General features: G+C 45.3%; 1 protein-coding gene across 3 annotated transcripts in view; it reads right to left on the bottom strand.

Annotated features, from left to right (window-relative positions):
* Nucleotides 1-3,045: 3,045 nt before the first annotated feature.
* Nucleotides 3,046-15,626, bottom strand: part of EMC1 (ER membrane protein complex subunit 1) — a 33,236-nt gene continuing 20,655 nt past the window's right edge. For all 3 annotated transcript variants that reach the window (XM_074380171.1, XM_010345516.3, XM_003934938.4), the window contains 6 exons: nt 13,124-13,261; nt 8,027-8,200; nt 7,256-7,466; nt 5,717-5,801; nt 4,535-4,664; nt 3,046-4,417 (listed from right to left, as the gene is read on the bottom strand). In XM_074380171.1, coding sequence (XP_074236272.1) covers nt 4,238-4,417; nt 4,535-4,664; nt 5,717-5,801; nt 7,256-7,466; nt 8,027-8,200; nt 13,124-13,261 — 918 coding nt within the window. In that variant the 3' untranslated portion in view covers nt 3,046-4,237. The remainder of the gene's footprint in view (nt 4,418-4,534; nt 4,665-5,716; nt 5,802-7,255; nt 7,467-8,026; nt 8,201-13,123; nt 13,262-15,626) is intronic.

A 15,626-nucleotide genomic window follows, 5' to 3' on the forward strand; every position in this document is an offset into this window, starting at 1 on the left:
GAGGGAAGGAAGGGAAAGAAAGGAGGGAGGGAGGCATTCCTTACTAAGTCACCAAAGTCTTAGAAGTTTAGGAAACTGGGGACAAAGTTCTAAGGCTTCTGTGAAGAAGGTGCAACCATTTGGGCAGGCGTCCCCAGACTTTTTACACAGGGGGCCAGTTCACTGTCCCTCAGACCGTTGGAGGGCCGCCACATACTGTGCTCCTCTCACTGACCACCAGTGAAAGAGGTGCCCCTTCCTGAAGTGCGGCGGGGGGCTGGATAGATGGCCTCGGGGCTGCATGCGGCCCGCGGGCCGTAGTTTGGGGACGCCTGCATTTGGGGAACTATTTGTCAAGGAGCAACTTCATGTCTGGGACAATAGGGAATTCAGAAAACGGTGTTAACAGTCCCTGAGAGACACAAAATCTGGAATCATAAAGTGGTACCATATATTATTCAGGAAGATATAAGATTCAGAAAGTGGTGAGCAGCTAGGACACTTGCAGGGCATGATGAGCTGAAACCAACAGGGGAAGCTTTATGGAGGAGTTCAGATTTGAGACAAGCCAGATTTTGAGCAGGGAAGAAAACATTTCTAGTAAAGAAAACAATAGTTTCATGATTTACAAGCAAAATTTTATTTTACTTATTTTTTGAGGCAGGGTCGCACTTGTAGCGGCTCACTGAAACCTGTCTCCTGGGTTCAAGTGATTCTCCTGCCTCACCCTCCCAAGTAGCTGGGATTGCAGGCATGCACCACCACACCTGGCTATTTTTTTTTTTTTTTTTTTTTTTTTTTCTAAGTAGACATGGAATTTCACCATGTTGGCCAAGCTGGTCTCAAACTTCTAACCTCAAGTGATCTGCCTGCTTTGGGCCTCCCAAAATGCTGGGATTGCAGGCGTAAGCCCCCATGCCTGGCCTAAAAGCAAAATGTTAAATAATTAGGAATCAGTAAACGAGTCTTGGGATGATTCTGATGATACTTAATAGGCTTTTTAGAAGTATAGCAATATATGGGCCAGGTACAGTAGCTCATGCCTGTAATCCCAGCACTTTAGGAGGCTGAGGAGGGAGGATCACTTGAGCCCAGGTGTTTGAGGCTGCAGTGAACTATGACTGTGCCACTGCTCTCCAGCCTGGGTAACAGAGATGCTGCCTACAAATTAAAAAAAAAAAAAGCAATTTATAAAGGCAGTGAAAATACAATTCTGAAATTTTCAAGTTGAAAAATTCCTTACAGACCACATAACTTGTACCCGCACATAAATAATGAAATTAGTTCAGATTAGGAAGCTTACATTAAACTTTCTAACACTTCAATTAGGAGTTGAGTATTTTTCCATCAGACACTGTTCCAGAAAATATTTCACGCATCTTTATAAATACATAATATTCAAGATCCATTAGTTGAGCTTTTATCAAAACATCTCATGTGCCCCATAAGTATATATACCTACTACATGCCCACAAAAATTTTAAATAAAAAATTTAAAAAGATCCATTAGTTGAAAAAAACAAGTAACCGCATTAAATAGCATCATCTCATTTAAGAAAACATTGTATACAAGAACAAACTCTAGATTACCAGTGCCCATATATGTAGTTAATGAATACTAAAACAAATTGGTTTTGGTGTTCTTTCTTTTTGAAGTCTCACTCTGTTGAGGGTCTCACTCTGTTGCCCAGGCTGGAGTACAGTGGCACATTCATAGATCACTGCAGCCTCGACCTCCCAGGCTCAAGTGATCCTCCCACCTCAGCCTCCTGAGTAGCTGGGACCACAGGCATATGCCCAGCCAATTTTGTTTTTAACTTTTGTAGAGACAGGGTCTTGCTATGTTGCCCAGGCTGGTCTGGAACTCCTGGGCTCAAAGAAATCCTCTGCCATGGCCTCCCAAATGCTGGGATTATAGGATGAACCATCACACCTAGCCAAATCTCTTTTTAAGTGAAACATTGTAGCAGGCCCCAAAATTAACCTAATTAATTAAGACAGGAGAATAGGTAAATCAAGGAATACACAAAAAACAAGGAATGACAAGAAAGCAAATGGATCCGAGAATTGAGAGGAAATACACAGTCTCAGCAGCCATTGGTGGAGACTGAGCGCAGCTGCTCAGAACCGAATGCTACTTTAAGGAAGGTTGAGAACTAGGAAAAGATTTAAATTGGACTGTGGCATTAGCATTAACTATTTTAAGCACTTGGCCAGGCACAATGGCTCATGCCTGTAATCCCAGCATGTTGGGAGGCTGAGGCCAGCGGACACTTGAGGCCAGGAGTTCGAGACCAGCCTGGCCAACACAGTGAAACCCCATCTCTACTAAAAATACAAAAAATTAGCTGAGCGTGGTGGCACGAGCATGTAGTCCCAGCTGCTTGTGAGGTGGAGTTTGCAGTGAGCTGAGATCATGCCACTGCACTCCAGCCTGGGCAACAGAGTAAGAATGCCTCAAAAAAAAAAAAAAAAAAAAAAAGCACCTGCTTTGAGGTAACTTTGATTACAGCTGAAATACAGGGAATGTTACTAACGGACAAATAACTTCCTTCCCATTAGCTGGAACATTGGTAAATACAAACTAGAATCTTGCAGGCTAAGTGGGCTGGGCAAGCAGAGCAGGCAATACAAGAGTGGCTTATCATACAGCTTGCACATATTCATGTAAGACAGAATTCCAGCCAGGCTTTCTCAAAACTAGGGCAGAATTTTTTTTAACATGTACTTACTCCCTTCTCCCAGGTTATGTTAAACAAAATATGCTTTGGGTCAAGATGATAGATGCCTTTTTTTTCTGGAGATTCTTAAGACATTCATTCACTCAATATCGACAATTCACAAAATGGTGTCATTTCTTCTTCTCTGCCATCATCTACCATCAGCATATGACCACAGAAAGATGAAAAATTTTAGATAACCTGACCAACCCATATGATTAAGCTGACATGTTTCCTTACTAAAATAAAATATACTTACTCCATTTCTTTACTGTTTTTATCCCCTTTAATGTGAAAGTAGCCTCAAAGTGATCTTCTAAGACACAAAAGAGGACTTAAATCAGTGTTATTTGTCATTTGCTTTATTCAGACATTCGAGGGTACCTCTTTCACCACAGGGCTGGAGATGGTACTCTGTACATACATTTCACAATAAAGAAAAATTCCTACATTCCCCAACTCCATGACCAACGGAAAACTTTTAGGATTTCTTTACTTTGTAGCAGAGACAGCGGCCTGGCCAGTTAGCAGTGCTACACCCACAGTATGCCAGCGTCCCACCCCTACCCTTTTTCTTCTCTTTTTTAAAGCTTCAAAGGTTAGATCAGTAAGACTTAAAATTTCCTCATTTGAAGAGAAATATGATGACCCACATGTTAATTTATATTAAAAACTAAAAATAAATAATGGGGTTCTTAAACAAGGACATCTTTCTTTAACTAGGTTATGATTAGACCAGCCTGTGGGTGAAGTGAGAGACTATCTCTTCTCCCTGGAAATGTCTTCAAGGCTCAGACAATTCAGTAGTTTTTCAAAGGCCCCAACTCACACATCTCAGGCGAAAAGTGTAAGCAATGGGCAACAAACAAGATGCCAGTATGTACTTGGCTTCTGATCAACTAAAAGAAAGATGTGGTGGCCCAACCTAATGAATGACAGCATGAAACTATTAGAGGTGTAGTTAAAGTAAGTTTTGACATCACAGATAGATCCCTTAACGCTAAGTTACTTTGGAAGGAAGCCAGGAGAGGCTAGATCAGTCCTCAAGCCTCAGCTAAGGATGGATCTGATTTCTTCCCAGTGCAAAACAGCAAATGCACCTAGAAGGAGGAGTTGGCAAGGAGAGTTCCCCTTTTACTTTGCAGCAAGAGATGAAAAAGAAAGATATGGATAAAATTGGGAAACAAAAGGCAAAGTAAAATCAATTTAAACGAAAATCAGTTGGAACTCTTATTTGGAAAAAAAAAAAAATTCATGGGTGGGCAAAGAAGGAAACAATGCAGAGGCCTCTGGACTTGAGGGTAAAGCCCATCAAGATTCTTTGAGATTCTCAGCTGAGAGTGAGTTCTGTCTCTGTTCACGTAGGCTTCTGCATCATGTGTATCCCAAAAGGAGTTCTACGTGAAGGTCATCTTCCCCACAGCTCTTAGCTGAGCTGAGCAGTGACACACACACCCTACCAATCCGCCAAACTGCATCAGTGGCTTCTTATCTGACCCACACTTTGGCCCTTCCCTTTTGGGGACGGTCTTTGGTCTTTACCGCCAGGCCCGATTCAGGAGCTTCACCTGTGCCAGTCTCTTAGTGATCATGGTGGCAAAAACCAGGCCAAAGAGGACGCTGCTGATTAACACATAGTCATAGTCATCCTTCAGAACGTCAAACTGCTTGGATGGGTAGACTCGAGTTTGGTAAATATCCAAACCATAGGCCACGACCTGGAAGGCAGATGGAATAGTTATGGAAGAAACAACCAGTGGTCCACTTCGAACTCGGCTAAGAAGGGAAATGTGGACGCCCAAGGGTGGAACAGGGCAGCTGTGGGCTCTACTCACCAAACAAGTGGACTCCAGGCCCGAGGGAGCTGTGTAGATACCTCGCATTCGAGAAACTGTCTGGTTATAGTTGATGAATCGCTCTGCGTGTATCTGTACATCTGGAGAATACGGGATTAGGTTCTCCTCTCTGCAAAACACCAGCCGGGACAGGCAGTCTGAGCCCTGTTGTAAAGCGATCTCTTGGCTGCCCTTCCGGAGTCCTGGGAGGTTTCCAGGCTACATATCTAGCCTCAAATCTCCTAGGAGGTCCGCTTACATTAGGTAGTTAAAAATTTAGCAGCTGAATGTTAGGAAGGACTACAAGAAAGGAGGCTCTCTGGAGAGTAAGACTGAGAGCTAGATTCCTACCTTGTTCTAAATCTGAAAAGAAAGAACATACAGATGACTGGCATTTCAGACCACAAGAAGAAAGCCGACCATTTTACCAAACAAACTGAACCACTAGGCTACTTCCTGCTCTCCACCCCAGGCTGCCTCTCGGTCCCCATTTCTCTGAAACCTGGTTATCATCCTGTGTCTTTCCCCAGCTTTAACCTCCTCTCTCTCATATACTTCTCCAAATCACACTCCTCTCCATTCCTCATGCCCTAGGTAAAGAAATTCAGGATGGAGGTAAGAAAATCCGAAGAGATGGTGGTTGTTAATACAAAAATCAATACCAATGGTGAACAAGTTACTGGCTTGCCCACATGATCTGGCCCCAAATCACCTCAGTGATCTATTTCCTAGCATTGCCCTCCGCGGACTCACCAGACGTAATCTCAGGGGATATGCATTGCCTGTTCCCTCTGCCTAGAAACTTCTTCCTCAGACATCCGCACAGCTAGCTCCTTCAGGCTTTCACTCAAAATGCACCTTTTCAAAGGGGCTTTCCCAGGCCACCTCTCAAATTTCACCACGCACATCCCCGTCCCCACTTCCTAGCTCATTCCTGTTTCACTCTCCTTAGCATTTCAGTACCTAACATAGTATCTATTTCACTTGTTTATCTTACTTATTGTCCATTTCCCAGCAGACTGTATGCTGCTCCATGAGAGCAGATGACTTTTTCAGGCTTGCCCCCTGCTGCCTCCCCAGCCTAGCACAGCATGGGGCCACATGCGGACTGAGAAGCAAGCTTAATCAGTGAGGTTAAATTCTGTAAGGTACAGCCTTCAGCACCACCCATGAAGGTCTCACCTGCTTTGTTCTGTTGGGATCTCAGGGCGGCGGGGATCCAGCAAAGCTTTAGGGAGGGAAAGAATTGCTCCGGAAGGCAGTCCAACTGCACAGGAAGAAGTGAATGTTCACACCGTTCCAGTGTCCAGCGAGGGCCAGTTACAAAAAGGTCATTTTTGCAGAAATGTAAACAAGAGTTTAAAACAAAAAAATGGGTCAATGAGGCTCCCTTACATAGCCAAAAACAATAATATGCATGGGTCTGAATGAAGGCTCTCACTTTTGAAGACACTGATCTCTTAACATTCTGAGACCAGAAAATAAAGTTCTAGAATCAAGATATGGGTAAGGATGAAAGAGAAAAATGTAAAAGGATTCCCTCATCCCTCTCTCCCCTCCCTCCCGTACCTCCCCAGCAGGGAGTCTCCTTCTCGTAGAGCAAACACAGCTGTATATGCAGCTGCAGTACAATGGCCAGGGAAGACTGCAGGACCAGGCATGATCGATCACAGCACCAGTTTCAGTAATGGAGATTAAAGCCGATAAACTGCCAACAGGGCTGGCTTCCTCACAGTTAAGAATACAATAGTAATACCAAGTGCCCATCAGATCTGAAGAGTCCCAAACATCTTTGGTAAAATCACTTAAACACATGAGCCTGTTAAACTGAGTCCTAAGTCCTGGACTTAGGTTACATAAGGATGAGATTCTAGGGCTGGCACAGTGGCTCACACCTGTAATCCCAGCACTTTGGGAGGCAACTTCGAGACTAGCCTGGCCAGTGTGGCAAAAGCTCATCTCTACTAAAAATACAAAAATTAGCTGGGCACGGTGATGCACACCTATAATCCCAGCTACTCAGGAGGCTGAGGCAAGAGGACTGCTTGAACCCAGGAGGCAGAAGTTGCAGTGAGCAAAAATCGCACCACTGCACCTGGTGACAGAGTGAGACTCCATCTCAAAAAAAAAAAAAAAAAAAAAAAAAGAATGAGATTCTAAACCCTGCCAATTTCTGCAACCTGTCAGCACAGGCTAGCTATGTTCAGAATGCTATCAGGAACTGACTTTTTTGGCTAGGTAAAAATGCCAAATAAAGAAGTGGTATATCAGAAACGAGGATTGAAGACCAGGCACAATGGCTCATACCTGTAATCCCAACACTTCGGGAGGCCAAGGCAGGAGGATCACCTAAGCCCAGGAGTTCTAGACCAGCCTGGGCAACATGGCAAAACCCCGTCTCTGCAGAAAAATTTTTAATTAGCCAGGTGAGCTCAGGAGGTTAAGTCTCCGGTGACCCATGATCACACCACTGTACTTCAGCCTGGGTGACAGAGTGAGACCCTGTCAAAAAAAAAAAAAAGATGAGGACTGAGAGGGAAGTGGTCACCTTTACAGATGACAAAGATGAACTAAGGTATTTTTTCTGATAAATAGCCCTCCTCACCACCTTTTCCTTACAGGTGGTTCAACGGGGCTCTGCCAGCAATGTGTCCCTTGCTTTGTCCTTCAGTGTGGTTGCCCAAGGGAACCCAGCCATCCAGAGGCTCTCCAAGCACTCACTCAGCAGGTGTCGGCTGGTGATGCCCCGCTCGGTGATGGTGGCCTCCATGGCACTGATGGAGGATGGGAAGATATAGGACTGCTGGAGGACCTGGGGCAGCTGGGGGCGGTCCAGGGAGCTGAAGGCGGTGGCGTTGTATTGCTCGGTGCCCTCATAGAGTTCCAGTGCGGTAAACTCGTTGCGCCGAGCCTTGGTGTTCCAGTACTGGTACTGCAGGGATAGGAGGAGGCAGCTCAGGGCTGAGCAGCTGCTTCAGCTGGAAAGGGAAATTGCATTGGAAGGTACCTTTCCAATTAGCTACAGATCCAGGAAGGAAAACTATCAACGAGCACCCCAGTATCATTCCTTCCTACCAAGTTTACTAACTTTCAAAGTATTTTCATCTAGGCTATCCAAAGTTCACCATAAAACAAAAGAAATTCTCAAGATTCTTAGAAGTCATAATAGTTACTAACCTTTGAGTCCTTACTAGGTACCAGGCATTGTTCTTAGCTAGACTGAAGGTGACTGTTATTAGCCCTATTTTACCAATGATGCAACACAGAGAGCATGCATAACTAGTTTGAGGTTGTACAGTCAGGAAACGGAGGTAGGATCAAACTTCTAGGCAGTCTGATTCCTGAGCCTAGCGCCCTAAGCAGCACACTTCGCTGCCATCCAGGGAATCTGAGACCCTATGAAAACCAAAGCAGCAACTGGGTTTCTGGAAAGGGCTTAGGAAGCAAAGAGACCTCTGGAGCTACCCTGTGTCCCTAGGAGTAACTGCTTACCACCACCCAGTTCTCAGAATGCACAATATGAACAGGGCCCTTGGCTTTCTTCTGCACAGAGGAGTGGATGATGCGCCCAGTGACGCCATCAATGAGGAAGATGCCAATAAAGGTGCGCTCATGGTGTGTGTCTGTGCTCTCCGTCACCACAGCCAGCAGGTTGGGGTTCAGGCTCTGTAGAGAGAGAAAAAAGCTCCTTTGGAACCACAATGACCATCACATACTCCATATCTGTGCTGTGAGGCCAGCCTGGAGCTCTCCAGCCTGGCAGGGGAATCAGGGTTTCTAGTGAAAAGAGCTTCCTGTTTGGAGTTTCTCATCACTGCACTTGCTTTATGTGCATTGGGTACTGGGTGCCATGCCAGCTACCTTGTATTTTATCTAATCCCTTAAACAACCTTGCAGGGTAGCTATTATGGTCCACATTTTGCAGAAAAGTCCCAAAGTAGTTAAGCAGCTTCTCCAGTCACAGATAGCAAAAGATAAAATCTAGGTCTGCCCACTCATTGACCTAACGACAACTGCTGCAGTGGTATTTTTCTTCTCAGGGTCACCACCACCCTCCCCATCGCTAAATCCAGTGGCTGAGTCTTGGCCCTCATTTTACTTGACCCACTAGTACCACATGATGCAGGTGATCACTACCTTCCTGTGACATCTTCTCACCTGGCTTCCAGAACATCCCTGCCCAGCACTCCTATCTCACTGGCCTCTCCTTCTCAGTCTCTTTCGGAGGTTCTTCCACATCTCCCCAGTTTCTTCATGGTGGAACATGCCAGGCAGCTCTCCAACCTTGGGCATTTCCATCTACACTCACCCTCATGGTGATCTCAAGCCAATCTCATGGCTTAAACACCATTTATGGATGTTGGCAATGCCCAATGTATGTATCCAAACCAGACTCTCCTATGAACTCCAGACTTAACTAAGAAACTATCTCAGTATCTTTTCTCAGATGTCTCATCTAAAACTTAACACAGCCCCAATTGAACTGTTCTACCCCTCCCTAAAATCTGTTCCTCTTTCCTCCCAGGCATGGCGGCTCCATGCTTCAGTGGCTCACACCTAAAGCCTCGAGTCATCCTTGACTCCTTTCTCTGTAACACACATAGGCCCCCTCTTGGCTCTACCTTCAAAAGTCCCCAGAACCTGATCCTTCCTCCCCACCTCCATGCCCCCAGCCCAGTTCCAGCCGCCATCAGCCCCTGGATGACCCCACAGCCTACCTGGTTTCCTGCTTTCCTCCTCACCCCTCTACAGTCTAATCTAGGTCAAATGGGCCTGTGGAATCTCAGTCACTGATGTCACTCCTGCTCAGAACTTCCCAGTGGCTCTTCACCGTGCTCCAACGTGAAGGCCGGGGTGGCGGCCTATGATCTGGCCCTGTTGCCCTCTGCCCTCTGCAGGCCCGACATGCCTCCTCACTCATCATCTTCTAGTCACCTGGTCTTCCTTGCTGTTTGTCACACACACCAGGAGTGCTCTGGCTTTTCTCTCTGAAAGGCTCTCCCCCCAGCTATCCATACAACTCACTTCCTCACTCAAGTCCAATGTATGTATCCAAACCAGACTCTCCTTTGAACTCCAGACTCCATGCCACCTTCTCACTAAGCCTCTCCTTAGCCACCCGATTTATAGTGTATCCCTTTTCCCTCTTCCCGGCTTTATTTTTCTCTATAAAACTGGTCACTTTCTAATACACCATATAATTTACCTATTTATTTTCTGTATTATTAGCCTCACCCAACTATGATGAAAGCCTTACCAGTCAAGAAGTTTTGTCTATTTTGCCCATTTTATATCCCAGTCTCTCAAAGAGTACCTGCACCCAGCTAGCACTCAAAAAATACTTCCTGCTTCACCTCTGTGGCATTCCTTCCAAAAACCCATAATCACAGTCTAATCATGAAAAAAACTATCAGACAAAGCAAAACTGAGAAACATTCTACAGAACATCTGACTAGGACTCTTAAACTATCAAGGCCACAAAAAACAAGGAAAAGACTGAAAAACTGTCACAGACCAGAGCAATCTAAAGAAACCTGACGACTAAATGTGATGTAGGATCCTGGAACAGAAAAATGACGAATTCCAAATAAAGTCTGGAGTGTAGTTAACAGTCACGTCATGGTTACATAGGAAAAACTACGTAAGGGGTATATGGGAACTGTGTACTATCTTTGCAGCTTTTCTGCAAGTCTAAAATCATACCACAATGAAGTTTATCCAAAAAAAAAAAACTTTAAAATTTGCATAATGTACATGAGTCCAAAAAAGCCTACTGCTAGCTAGCATTCTTTTCAGCACATGAAAACACAGGTGCTCTAGTACAGTGGTCCCCAACCTTTCTGACACCAGAGACTGGTTTCATGGAAGACAATTTTCCCACAGCCTGGGGTGGGGGATGGTTTCAGGGATGGTTCAAGCCCATTACATTCATTGTGCACTTCATTTCTATTACTATTACATTGTAACATAAATGAAATAATGATGCAACTCACCATCAGGTAGAATCAGCGGGAGCCCTGAGCTTGTTTCCCTACAACTAGACGTCCCATCTTGGGGTGACAAGACAGTGACAGACCACTGGGTATTAGATTCTCGTAAGGAGCGCACAACCTAGATCCCTCACATGCCCCGTTCACAATAGGGTTCACGCTCCTCTGAGAATCTAATGCCACCGCTGAGCTGACAGGAAGCAGAGCCCAGGCAATCATGCAAGCAATGGGGTGTGGCTGTAAATACAGATGAAGCTTCACTCACCTGCCCACTGCTCACCACCAGCTGTGCAGCCTGACTCCTAACAGGCCACGGACCAATAGTGGTGGGGGATCCCGACTTCAGTAAAGACAAAGTTATATAATGGTATATTTTATCTATGTCAAAATGTACTTTAGCATTTGTATTGTTTTAGTCCTTCTGAAGGATTTTTTGGTTTTGTTTTTTTTGAGACGGAGTGTCACTCGGTCACCCAGGCTGGAGTGCAGTGGCACGATCTCAGCTCACTGCAACTCTGCTTCCCAGGTTCAAGGGATTCTCCTGCCTCAGCCTCCCTGGTAGCTAAGACTACAGGTGTGCACCACCATGCCCAGCTAATTTTTGTATGTTGAGATGGGGTTTCACCATGTTGGCCAGGCTTGTCTAGAACTCCTGACCTCAACTGATCCTCCTGCCTCAGCCTCCCAAAGTGCCAGGATTACAGGCATGAGCCACTGCACCCAACCTCTGAACAAGTTTAAACTGCTGCCACATGGAAGATGTCTGTCAACTAAGAATTTGATTTGCATCCATTAAAGTACAAAGTAAAAAATAAAAGAATTTGGCTGGCCACAGTGGCTCTCACACCTGTAATCCCAACATTTTGGGAGGCCACAGTAGGAGCCTAGGAGTTCAAGACCAATCTGGACAACATAGCAAGACCCCATCTCTATAGAAAATAATTAGCCAGGCATGGTGACACACACCTGTTGTCTCAGCTGTTTAGGAGGCTGAGATGGGAGGACTGCTTGAGCCCAGGAGGTCAAGGCTGCAGTGAGCTGTGATCACACCACTGCACTCCAGTCTGGGCAACAGAGCAGGACCCTGTCTCAAAAAAAAAAAATCATTCAAGTCAATAGCACTAATAATAATGTTAACTATGTGGCAGGCACTAGTCTAATCACTTTACATGTTATCATTAATCTTCAAAACAATCCTCTGACATTGGTGCTATCATCCCCACTATACTGGGGAAAACCGAAGCTTAGGCAGCCTAAGAGATGAACAGCTGGTGCAATGCAGAGCCAAGTCTTAACTCAGTCCAACTAGAGGCTTGCACTGTGTTGCACTGGCTCATGCTTAGTGATCCAGCTTTACCAACAAGTTATGTGATCTTGCTACTCTATTCTACGACACACCCTCCAACTCAGTCTCTGCCGTGCCAGAGGGTGGAATTAATGTGCGTTCCTACTGTGATTACGTTCTCTCCCACAACAGTTTTGCAGCCCACTAGTTACTTCAATATCCCTCTCTTTAACACTAACTAGAGTGTTCGATCATAGAGATGGAGTTTCTGATGGCTCGCCTATGGTTTAACCCCAGAATGCCCTATCAGTACTACCACCAGTAAAAAGAGCTGGGCTAGGCCCAATGGCTCAAGTCTGTAATCCCAACACTTTGGAAGGCTGAGGAAAGAGAACTGCTTGAGGCCAGGAGATAGAGACCAGCTGAGGCCCTGTTGATACAAAAATTAAAACTTAAAAATATATATATATATTTTTTTGGAGACAGGGTTTTACTATGTTGCCTAGGCTGATCTCTATCTTCTACAAAAATCAAAAATTTTAAAAATTGTTGTTGTTGTTGTTGTTGTTGTTGTTGTTGTTGTTTGGGGACAGAGTCCCACTCTGTCACCCAGGCTGGAGTACAGTGGCACAATTGCAGCTCACTGTAGTAGCCTCGACCTCCCCAGGCTCAAATGATCCTCCTACCTCAGCCTCCTGAGTAGCTGAGACCGCAGGCATGCACCACCATGCCCAGCTAATCGTATTGTTTTTATTTTTTGGAAAGACAAGGTTTCAGCCATGTTGCCCAGTGGCTGTTCCCAAACTCTTGGACTCAAGTGATCCACCCGCATCAACCTCTCAGAATGCTGGGATTACAGGCATGAGCCACCATGCCCAGCCTTTTTTTAAAAAATTAGCACAGTATATGTCTGTGGTCTCAACTACTTGGGAGACTGAGGTGGAAGGATTGCTTAAGCCCAGGAGGACGAAGCTTTGGTGAGCCATGACTGCATCACTGCACTCCAGCCTGAGCAACAGAGCAAGACTCTGTCTCAGGAAACAAACAAAAAAGGCCAAAAAACAAGAGCTAACATCTGTTGCTTACTTACCATATGCTAGGCACTGGGCTAGGCATGAACAGCTCATGGGATCATCACAATCAGCCTAGGAGGAGGGTATATTATCCCCATTTCACAAACAAAAATTAATGGTCAAAGGGATTAAATGACTTACGCAAGGTCACATATCTACCAAGTCCTATAGCCAGACTTGAAACCCTTATTTTCCTGAGTCGAAAGCCCTTGCTGTAGGCCAGACAGCTGGCTCTGTGTACCTTGTAGAGCACACTGCGGTCCCCCATCACACGGCCCTGGGAATGAACGTGCTCACTGCTGCGTTTCCCCTTCACCTTGACGATCCGCTGTACTTCTGGAGGAATGGTCAGCTCCCAGCTCAGCTCAGTGGTGAGATCCTAGGGCAGGAGCAAAAGAGCCTATAATCAGGAGGGTACACTTAGAGCTGAAACAGCTGGAGTTAGACCCATCCTGCAGTCCATTATTTGAGGTCTTCGTACAAGAAGGAACAGAGATCAGAACTAGAAAAATGGGCCAGGAGCAGTGGCTCACACCTGTAATCCCAGCACTTTGGGAGGCCAAGGCGGGTGGATCACTTGAGGTCAACAGTTGAAGACCAGCTTGGCCAACATGGCGAAACCCCATCTCTACTAAACATACAAAAAATTAGCCAGATGTGGTGGCAGGCACCTATAATCCTAGCTGCTCGGGAGGCTAAGGCAGACGCTGCAGTGAGCTGAGATCACACCACTGCACTCCAGCCTGGGTGACAGAGCAAAACTCTGTCTCAAAAAATAAAAAAGCAAACTAGAAAAACGGCAATAGAGATCTAGTTTATGAAGAAATTTCAGAACTCTTGGTTTGATTTAGATAGATACACAGCCAGTAGGAAAGGAGAAGAATGCTCAATAGTATCCCGTTGTTCATCTGAGGAGGAAATATGCAAGGTAAAATTTACTATTCATTACTAAAATCCAAGATCCCTGAATACTGGAGCAAGTAGTAAATGTCTAAACTAACAGGGACCTTGAAACATTTCCTGTATGATTCTTTTTTTTTTTTTTCTTGAGACAGAGTCTCACTCTGTTACTAGGTTGGAGTGCAGTGACATGATCTTGGCTCACTGCAATCTCCACCTGCTGGGTTCAAGCGATTCTCCTCCCTCAGCTTCCTGAGTAGCTGGGATTACAGGCGTGTACCACCACACCCAGCTAATTTTTGTAATTTTAGTAGAGATGGGGTTTCACCATGTTGGCCTCGATCTCCTGACCTTGTGATCCACCAGCCTCAGCCTCCCAAAGTGCTGGGATTACAGGCATGAGCCACCACGCCTGGCCTCCTCTATGATTCTTTACAGTCACAGGAAACCAACCGATAACATTCATGGTAAAATACATTATTATACGTCCATCATATGGAATTATGCGGAGCCCTTGGGGGTGGAGATTGGCAAGGGGCACAGGGACCTTCTCGGGGTGTTGTTTCCTGATGTGATTACCAGGTACACAAGTGTATTCCCTTGGTGAGGGTTCACTGACCTGTGCCTCATAATTTTGTACTTTTGTCAACATTTTTCTGTAATAAAAACTGAAGTTTCAGAACAATGAGGTAGAAAACTCATTAAATGAAAAAAGCAAATTTCATTTGAGAATAAATATAGGTCAATTCCATGTGAGTAAGAAAAAAAAATGGGCCAGGCATGGCGACTAATGCCTGTAATCCCAACACTTCAAAGGCCAAGGCAGGAGGACCACTTGAGGTCAGGAGTTCGAGACCTGGATTTATGGAATCGTAAATATACAAGGACAGTGGGAAGAGCCACAGCAAACTGTGACAGGGTTTCCACCTGGGGGAGATCGCTGGAAATGGGCAACAAGCATCTGATCACATTTTGCTCGTGCATCTCTCTGTATATCAATGGACTCTTTTACAATGAGAATATACTCATGTATTGCCGGAATTTTTTTTTTTTTTTTTTTTTTTTTTTTGAGATGGAGTTTCGCCCTTGTTACCCAGGCTGGAGTGCAATGGCGCGATCTCGGCTCACCGCAACCTCCGCCTCCTGGGCTCAGGCAATTCTCCTGCCTCAGCCTCATGAGTAGCTGGGATTACAGGCACGTGCCACCATGCCCAGCTAATTTTTTGCACTTTTAGTAGAGACGGGGTTTCACCATGTTGACCAGGATGGTCTCGATCTCTCGACCTCACGATCCACCCGCCTCGGCCTCCCAAAGTGCTGGGATTACAGGCTTGAGCCACCGCGCCCGGCCGGAATTTTTTAAATAATAAAAATTTTATTAATAATAAGCCTTCATTGCCACAATCTTTTTTGAAAACATGAGAACTCACTAAAACATCCCCAGAAAGGACGGTCACCAAGTGAAGGCAAAGGCAGCAAATACCCTTGTGGTCCAGGACTCGCCCACACAGCTGGCTCACTTCCCGCAGCCTGCTCTGCGTCCTCTGTCTTCCTTTGTCTTTGTTCACTCAGATGATGTCCTCAGGACTCCAGATTCATGACACCCACACTCCAGTTCACTCCCTTGAATCTACAAAACTGTCTCTTTCAACATCCCCTTTTTATTAACTTGGAAGGATATTTTTTTTTCATCCACAAGGGTAAAGGATGTGTCTTCTGGGCAGACCATTTCCAGTGCCATTTATGCTAAGGTTAGCTATTACAAATGTCACAAAAGGGCACTGCATTTTCAAAACAAGAGCACCGCAAACTTAGATGGCATTTACCCTGTGCCAGGTGCTGTT

This window comes from Saimiri boliviensis, chromosome 11 (assembly GCF_048565385.1).
Source record: "Saimiri boliviensis isolate mSaiBol1 chromosome 11, mSaiBol1.pri, whole genome shotgun sequence".
NCBI lineage: Eukaryota > Metazoa > Chordata > Mammalia > Primates > Cebidae > Saimiri > Saimiri boliviensis.